The sequence below is a fragment of the Chrysemys picta genome, chromosome 16 (assembly GCF_011386835.1).
Source record: "Chrysemys picta bellii isolate R12L10 chromosome 16, ASM1138683v2, whole genome shotgun sequence".
Classification (NCBI taxonomy): Eukaryota; Metazoa; Chordata; order Testudines; family Emydidae; genus Chrysemys; species Chrysemys picta.
This window is the reverse complement of record NC_088806.1, coordinates 1808034-1816508: the sequence shown is the minus strand read 5'-3', so window position 1 is coordinate 1816508 and position 8475 is coordinate 1808034. Positions and strand designations below refer to the sequence as shown.

Below are 8475 nucleotides of genomic sequence, written 5' to 3'. Positions count from 1 at the left end.
GCGGAACCCAGGCGTCCGGGCATCTCCCCTTCCCCCCCCTGCAGCGCGGGGAGCCAGGACTCCTGGGTTCTCTCCCCAGCTCTGGGAGGGGAGTGGGGGCTGGTGGGTTAGAGCAGGGGGGGCTGGGAGCCAGGACTCCTGGGGTCTCTCCCCGGCTGTGGGAGGGGGTTTGGGCTGTTCAGATTTTCCCCCTGTCTCCCCTCCAGGACGCTCGGAAGTCATGCGGCGACTCCACCCTGAGCCAGGTGAGCTATGCTGGATCTTGGCCCTGCCCCCTTGCTGGGTTCCCCCCCCTCCCCCATTCCTCCATCCCTCACCGCTCTGCCCCTCCCCCAGATCACCGCTGGGATGGACCCCGTGGGGCGGATCCAGATGCGGACACGACGCACCCTGCGAGGCCACCTGGCGAAAATCTACGCCATGCACTGGGGCACCGACTCCAGGTGAGAGCTCGCCCGGCGCTGAGACGCGCCCACCTCTGGGGCGGGGCGGCCGGTTCCCCAGGGACCCCTCGCCCGGCGCTGAGACGCGCCCACCTCTGGGGCGGGGCGGCCGGTTCCCCAGGGACCCCTCGCCCGGCGCTGAGACGCGCCCACCTCTGGGGCGGGGCGGCCGGTTCCCCAGGGACCCCTCGCCCGGCGCTGAGACGCGCCCACCTCTGGGGCGGGGCGGCCGGTTCCCCAGGGACCCCTCGCCCGGCGCTGAGACGCGCCCACCTCTGGGGCGGGGCGGCCGGTTCCCCAGCGACCCCTCGCCCGGCTCTGAGACGCGCCCACCTCTGGGGCGGGGCGGCCGGTTCCCCGGCGACCCCTCGCCCGGCTCTGAGACGCGCCCACCTCTGGGGCGGGGCGGCCGGTTCCCCGGCGACCCCTCGCCCGGCTCTGAGACGCGCCCACCTCTGGGGCGGGGCGGCCGGTTCCCCGGCGACCCCTCGCCCGGCTCTGAGACGCGCCCACCTCTGGGGCGGGGCGGCCGGTTCCCCGGCGACCCCTCGCCCGGCTCTGAGACGCGCCCACCTCTGGGGCGGGGCGGCCGGTTCCCCGGCGACCCCTCGCCCGGCTCTGAGACGCGCCCACCTCTGGGGCGGGGCGGCCGGTTCCCCGGCGACCCCTCGCCCGGCTCTGAGACGCGCCCACCTCTGGGGCGGGGCGGCCGGTTCCCCGGCGACCCCTCGCCCGGCTCTGAGACGCGCCCACCTCTGGGGCGGGGCGGCCGGTTCCCCGGCGACCCCTCGCCCGGCTCTGAGACGCGCCCACCTCTGGGGCGGGGCGGCCGGTTCCCCGGCGACCCCTCGCCCGGCGCTGAGACGCGCCCACCTCTGGGGCGGGGCGGCCGGTTCCCCGGCGACCCCTCGCCCGGCGCTGAGACGCGCCCACCTCTGGGGCGGGGCGGCCGGTTCCCCGGCGACCCCTCGCCCGGCGCTGAGACGCGCCCACCTCTGGGGCGGGGCGGCCGGTTCCCCAGGGACCCCTCGCCCGGCGCTGAGACGCGCCCACCTCTGGGGCGGGGCGGCCGGTTCCCCAGGGACCCCTTCGCCCGGCGCTGAGACGCGCCCACCTCTGGGGCGGGGCGGCTGGTTCCCCAGGGACCCCTTCGCCCGGCATGGAGATGCGCCTACCTCTGGGGCAGGTTTCAGGCCTGGAACTAATCGAGGATCTTTTATCCCATTGGCCGTGGAGCAGCTTTGGCTTTGATTGGCCAGGACTCCGGGGTTCCTGTCCCATTCCCGGGGCAGGTTCTCAGGCCAAGCTTCTAAATTACAAGCATCTGGCTTTATATCTGCTCAGTGGGGCCAGCCCTGCCTCTGGGGGGGTGGAAGAGGAGCACCCCCTGCTGAGCCCCCACAGCACAGTGCCCCCTAGCACCAGCCTGGAGCAGTGGGGCCAGGCTGCCTCCGGGGGGCAGCCCCTTGGCCCAGCTGCGCTCACATGGGCTCTCTCCCCCCAGGCTGCTGGTCAGCGCCTCCCAGGACGGTAAACTCATCATCTGGGACAGTTACACCACGAATAAGGTGAGGGGGGTGGGCAGGAGACCAGGGCAGAGGGGCCTGGGCTGGAGGGGCGACGAGGCTGGGGGGAGGCGGCAGACCGGGGCAGAGGGGCCGGGGGGGGGGGGGAGGTGGCAGACTGGGGCAGAGGGGCCCGGGGGGGGGGTGGAGGGGAGGGGGGGGAGGCGGCAGACCGGGGCAGAGGGGCCCGGGGGGGGGGTGGAGGGGAGGGGGGGGAGGCGGCAGACCGGGGCAGAGGGGCCCGGGGGGGGGTGGAGGGGAGGGGGGGGAGGCGGCAGACCGGGGTGGAGGGGAGGGGGGGGAGGCGGCAGACCGGGGCAGAGGGGCCCCGGGGGGGTGGAGGGCAGGGGGGGGAGGCGGCAGACCGGGGCAGAGGGCCCCATGGGGGGGTGGAGGGCAGGGGGGGGAGGCGGCAGACCGGGGCAGAGGGGCCCGGGGGAGGGGTGGAGGGCAGGGGGGGAGGCGGCAGACCGGGGCAGAGGGGCCCGGAGGGGAGGGGGGGGGGAGGCGGCAGACTGGGGCAGAGGGGCCTGGGGTGGAGGGGAGGGTGGCGGGGAGGCGGCAGACCGGGGCAGAGGGGCCCGGAGGGGAGGGGCGGCGAGGCTGGGGGGAGGCGGCAGACCGGGGCAGAGGGGCCCCGGGGGGGGGTGGAGGGGAGGGGGGAGGTGGCAGACCGGGGCAGAGGGGCCCGGGGGGGGGGGGAGGGGAGGGGGGGGAGGCGGCAGACCGGGGCAGAGGGGCCCGGGGGGGGTGGAGGCGAGGCTGGGGGGAGGCGGCAGACCGGGGCAGAGGGGAGGCGAGGCTGGGGGGAGGTGGCAGACCGGGGCAGAGGGGCCCGGGGGGGGGGAGGGGACGGGGGGGAGGCGGCAGACTGGGGCAGAGGGGCCCGGGGGCGGGGTGGAGGGGATGGGGGGGGAGACCAGGTGTAGCTGCTCATTCACTCACCGCTGTGGCGCCTCCTGTTGGCTGGTGTCTCTTCTGCCTCAGGCCCCCCATGTCCCTCCCAGACCCCAGTGCCCTCTACCTTGGGGTTCTGCCCCCAGCTGTCCCCTCCCACTCTGGGTTTCCCCTCCCAGGGGAACCCCCCTCGCCTCAGTGGCTACAGCCAGTCGCCATCCAGACCCCGCTCTCAACTTATCACTGGCAAGGGGGGCAGACCAGCTGACCTTCCCAGGGCTGCCCCAGTACTTTTGGGGCCGCAGCCCAGCCATGCCCGGGCTGGAGTCAGTCTGACCCAGCTCCTCCCTGGGCTATAACAGGGCCGGGCATGGCCTGATTGCTTCCCCCAATCAGCCCGGCCTTCCTCCACCGGAGCGCGGTAACTGCCCGCTACACCGGGGCAGATGGGCCCGGGGGGAGGCAGGAGGCGGGATACCGGCGCAGATGGGCCCGGGGGGAGGCAGGAGGCGGGATACCGGCGCAGATGGGCCTGGGGGCAGGCGGCAGGCTGGATACCGGGGTAGAGAGGCCCGGGGGCTGGCAGGAGGTGGGATACTGGGGCAGCTGGGCCCCGGGGGAGGCGGCCGGCGGGATACTGGGGCAGAGGGGCCCGGGGGGAGGCGGGAGAGTGGATACCGGCGCAGATGGGCCCCGGGGGCTGGCAGGAGGCGGGATACCGGCGCAGATGGGCCCCGGGGGGTGGCAGGAGGCGGGATACCGGGGCAGATGGGCCCCGGGAGAGGCGGCAGGAGGCGGGATACCGGGGCAGCTGGGCCCCGGGAGAGGTGGCAGGAGGCGGGACACCGGGGCAGATGGGCCCCGGGAGAGGCGGCAGGCTGGACACCGGGGCAGATGGGCCTGGGTGGAGGCGGCAGGCTGGATACCGGGGTACAGAGGCCCGGGGGCTGGCAGGAGGCTGGATACCGTGGCAGATGGGCCCCGGGGGAGGTGGCAGGTGGCTGAATACCGTGGCAGATGGGCCCCCGGGGGAGGCAGGAGGCTGGATACCGGGGTAGTGGGGCCCGGGGGGAGGCTGGATACCGGCGCAGGTGGGCCTGTGGGGAGGCGGCAGGCTGGATACCGGGGTAGAGAGGCCCGGGGGCTGGCAGGAGGTGGGTTACCGGGGCAGATGGGCCCCGGAGGAGGCGGCAGGAGGCGGGATACCGGGGCAGAGGGGCCCCGGGAGAGGCGGCAGGAGGCGGGTTACCGGGGCAGAGGGGCCCCGGGGGAGGCGGCAGGAGGCGGGATACTGGGGCAGAGGGGCCCCGGGGGAGGCGGCAGGAGGCGGGATACCGGGGCAGAGGGGCCCCGGGGGAGGCGGCAGGAGGCGGGATACCGGGGCAGAGGGGCCCCGGGGGAGATGGGATACAGGGGCAGATGGACCCACCTTTCCCTCCCCCAGGTCCACGCCATCCCGCTGCGCTCCTCCTGGGTGATGACCTGCGCCTACGCCCCATCGGGGAACTACGTGGCCTGCGGAGGCCTGGACAACATCTGCTCCATCTACAGCCTGAAAACCCGGGAGGGGAACGTGCGCGTGAGCCGGGAGCTGCCGGGCCACACGGGTGAGCGCTTGCCTCGGGACAGGGGGCTGGTGGGTACAGTGCGGGGGGTGGGGGGGAAGCCTGGACACCTGGGTTCTCTCCCTGGACCCCAGCTAATCAGCCTCATGCCGTCCCCCCCCACCAGGTTACCTGTCCTGCTGCCGCTTCCTCGATGACAATCAGATCATCACCAGCTCCGGGGACACCACCTGGTGAGCCCCCCCCCCCCCCCACCTCGGCGCCCTGCGCTCTGGGATCTGCTCCCCAGAAACACATGGGGGGCCAGCAGGGTTGTGGGCTGGTGGGTGGGGCTAGCAGGGAGGGCCCTTGGGGTGGGGGTGGGGGCAGGGCTAGTGTGTAGGGCCAGCGGGGTGGAGGTGGGCGGAGCCAGGAGCAGGGGCTATAGGGCAGAGCCAGTGGGCGGGAAAGGGGCAGAGGTTGGAGGGGACCGGGGGGGCAGGGCATGGGTGGGACAGGGGGGTGGAGCCAGTGGGCGGGGCTGGTGGTGGAGCCATCAGGTGGGGTGGCTGGGGTGGAGCCAGAGGGCGGGTGTGGGCCTGGAGGGTGGAGTTGGCAGACGGGGGAGGAGCCAGATGTCTGGGGGCGGAGCCAGCAGACGGGGGGGGGGGTTGTTGGCCGGGGGCGGAGCCAGTGGGTGTCCCAGCCTCTCCGCCCCCCCAGCGCGCTGTGGGACATTGAGACGGGGCAGCAGACGACGACGTTCGGGGGCCACAGCGGGGACGTGATGAGCCTCTCGCTGGCCCCTGACGCCCGGAGCTTCGTGTCTGGCGCCTGCGACGCCTCCATCAAGCTGTGGGACGTGCGGGACAGTATGTGCCGGCAGACGTTTACCGGGCACGAGTCGGACATCAACGCCGTGTGTGTGAGTGCCCCGGGCCCCCCGAAACCGCCACGGGGACCCCTGAAACCCCCGATCCCCCTCCCCCTCACACGAGGTTCACCAGGCACGAGTCGGATATCAACGCCGTGTGTGTGAGTGCCCCGGGCCCCCCGAAACCGCCACGGGGACCCCTGAAACCCCCGATCCCCCTCCCCCTCACACGAGGTTCACCGGGCACGAGTCGGACATCAACGCCGTGTGTGTGAGTGCCCCGGGCCCCCCGAAACCGCCACGGGGACCCCTGAAACCCCCGATCCCCCTCCCCCTCACACGAGGTTCACCGGGCACGAGTCGGACATCAATGCCGTGTGTGTGAGTGCCCCGGGCCCCCCGAAACCGCCACGGGAACCCCTGAAACCCCCGATCGCCCTCACCCTCACACGAGGTTCACCGGGCACGAGTCAGACATCAACGCCGTGTGTGTGTGTGCCGGACCCCTGATCTCCTCTCCCCCCCGCGAAACCAACCGGGACCCCCAATCCCCCTCACAAAACCCACCCACCCACAGACCTTAACCAGGCATGAGTTGGACATCAATTCCCCCCCCCGGACCCCCAATATCCCCTTGACCTTCCCTGGGAACAAGTGTGTGTGTGACCGTGACTCCTGCCCCGCCCCCCCAACCTCCCTGTATGCCCCAAGCTTAACATAACCCACCCTCAGTGCCCCTCATGGGGCACAGCCCCCCTCCCCACAGCAGCCTGACCCACAACTTAGAAATCCTACCAATCTCGGGGGACGGGCTGGGGACCAGGACTCCTGGGTTCTCCCACTGGCTCTGGGAGGGGAGCGGGGGCCGGGGGGGGCCGAGAGCCTGGACGCCTGGGTTCCCTGACACCCTCCTCCCTGCCCAGTTCTTCCCCAACGGGAACGCCTTCACCACGGGCTCGGACGACGCCACGTGCCGGCTCTTCGACCTGCGCGCCGACCAGGAGCTCATGATGTATTCGCATGACAACATCATCTGCGGCATCACCTCGGTGGCGTTCTCCAAGAGCGGGCGCCTCCTGCTGGCCGGCTACGACGACTTCAACTGCAACATCTGGGATGCCATGAAGGGCGACCGCGCAGGTCAGCCCGGACGCCTGGGTTCTCTCCCCGGCTTGGGGAGGGGAGTGGGGGCTGGTGGGGTGGAGCATGGGGGGGCCTGGGAGCCTGGACACCTGGGTTCTCTCCCGGCTCTGGGAGGGGAGTGGGGGCTGGTGGGGTGGGAGCCAGGACGCCTGGGTTCTCTCCCGGCTCGGGGAGGGGAGTGGGGGCTGGTGATTAGAGCAGGGGGAGCCTGGACACCTGGGTTCTCTCCCGGCTCGGGGAGGGGAGTGGGGGCTGGTGGGTTAGAGCGGGGGGTGGAGCTAGGACGCCTGGGTTCTTTCAGGCTGAGCTCACCCGTCTCCTCCTGCAGGGGTCCTGGCCGGCCACGACAACCGCGTGAGCTGCCTGGGGGTGACGGACGACGGGATGGCAGTAGCCACCGGCTCCTGGGACAGCTTCCTGAAAATCTGGAACTAGCCCCCCTTCTGCCCCACACCCTGGGGGTGTGGCTGCCGCTGGCCCCACCCTCAGCAGGGAGAGGGCGTGGCTTTAGCCCTTCTTTGGTGGCCCCCCCTTTAATTTTTTCGAATTATTTTTGTTTTTCTTCTCCTGATTGAAAAGAAGGAAAAATAGCCTGCTGAGGGGGTGGGGCCTGTGCCTAGCAGTGACCTTTGACCTGGGGTGGGGCATGAGGTGATTGACAGCTGGGGCAGGGTCCTCTCTACTCTAGTACAGGGGAGGGAGGCTTACACCCCAATTTTCCTGCCCCCAGTACCCCCTCCCCAAGGCTCTCTTGGGGAGGAGTGGCTAATTGGTCCCACCCACTATGTGTGGCTCCTCCTCCAGGAGGGGGGGTGCACCCCAGGCTCCCGTTGCCCCTCCCATGTGCCTGAGTGGGGCTGGAGGGAGATCAGGTTAGTTGGGGGGCCCCTGAGGGGAGGTGGGATACGGGGGTAGATGGGCCCCTGACTCTGAGGCAAAGGCGGGGCAACGCCAGACATGGGGGCGCTCCTGTCCTGACCCCTCCCTCCACTCCCCATCAGGGGCTTCTCTCCCACCCTCTGCCGGGGGTCGTCCTGTTTGCCGGGGGGGGGGGCTGTTTCTTCGCTGGGATGTTTGTAACCGGCTCCCGGCACCGCATCAAACCATAAACGACCAAAACCAACACCCTGCCTCCCTGTTGTTACTGGGGGGGGGGGGGGGGGGGGAGCCAGGACTCCTCAGTTCTCTCCCTGGCTCTGGGAGGGAAGTGGGGGCTGGTGGTTAGAGCAGGGTGGGGCTGGGAGCCAGGACTCCTGGGTTCTCTCCCCAGCTCTGGGAGGTGAGTGGGGGGGCTGGGAGTCCTGACTCCTGCGTTCTCTCCCTGGTTTGGGGGGAGAACAACTGTGGGGTTAAAGGCCCTAGTCAGGGGGTGGCCCCACCACCTACTGCTGGGGAAGGTGCCCCCTCCCTGAAAGGGGTGGGTGATGTAACTCCCAACACCCCTCCCTCTTGGTAAGTGTGTAAGGGAAGCCCCCCCCCTCCATGGGAGGTCCCGGGGGATTATTTTATGGGGTGGGGTTGCCAGGGGTCCAGGCCGTACAGCAGACTGGACACTCCATGTCCAGTCAGCTGCAGTAACTGGCCTCTGCCCCTGGGGGGCACGCTGAGCCGCAGCACCAGCTGGACGAGCCGCTTCTGGACCTGGGGTGCCCCCACGGGGGGGGACGGGACAAGGGCAACCCCCTCCCCCCACCACCAAAGATCCACAAGCATCTGGATTTAGGGGGGGGGGCGCGCTCACCTCCCCCACAGCCCAGCCTCTTGGGAAGGAACCCGGCAGTCCGGGTCGCCAGCGCCTGGTGTCCTTGGCCAGCTGGGGGGGGTGAGATCCCAGGCAGATGGCTGGTGGGGGGCAGGGAACGAACCCAGGCGTCCTGACTCCAGCCTTCCCCCCCGCCCCCCCACAGGTAAATCCAGCCACTCCCCTGCGGCCAAAGCACGTTCAAGGATCGGCCGGTGGGGGGGCAGTTGTGTGTGTGGCTGCTCTGTGCCCCCCAAGTCCTTGGTGC

The 8475-nt window shown here is 71.4% G+C and overlaps 1 protein-coding gene across 1 annotated transcript; it reads left to right on the top strand.

Moving 5' to 3' along the window:
- The first annotated feature begins 138 nt into the window (after positions 1 to 138).
- Positions 139 to 7589, top strand: LOC135976067 (guanine nucleotide-binding protein G(I)/G(S)/G(T) subunit beta-2). The gene is made up of 8 exons (XM_065570507.1): positions 139 to 245; positions 337 to 443; positions 1948 to 2011; positions 4350 to 4512; positions 4637 to 4703; positions 5173 to 5374; positions 6247 to 6463; positions 6795 to 7589. Exons 2-8 carry the CDS (start codon positions 349 to 351, stop codon positions 6899 to 6901), a joined length of 915 nt encoding a protein of 304 aa, XP_065426579.1. The 5' UTR covers positions 139 to 245; positions 337 to 348; the 3' UTR covers positions 6902 to 7589.
- The last annotated feature ends 886 nt before the right edge of the window (positions 7590 to 8475 follow it).

What these genes read in the sequence shown, in the direction of transcription:
- LOC135976067 (XM_065570507.1), top strand. Translation starts at nt 349, where the DNA reads ATGGACCCCGTGGGGCGGATCCAGATGCGGACACGACGCACCCTGCGA. An exon ending in CGGACATCAACGCCGTGTGT is followed by an intron (nt 5,375 to 6,246) that starts GTGAGTGCCCCG and finishes CTCCCTGCCCAG; the next exon opens with TTCTTCCCCAACGGGAACGC. An exon ending in CATGAAGGGCGACCGCGCAG is followed by an intron (nt 6,464 to 6,794) that starts GTCAGCCCGGAC and finishes CTCCTCCTGCAG; the next exon opens with GGGTCCTGGCCGGCCACGAC.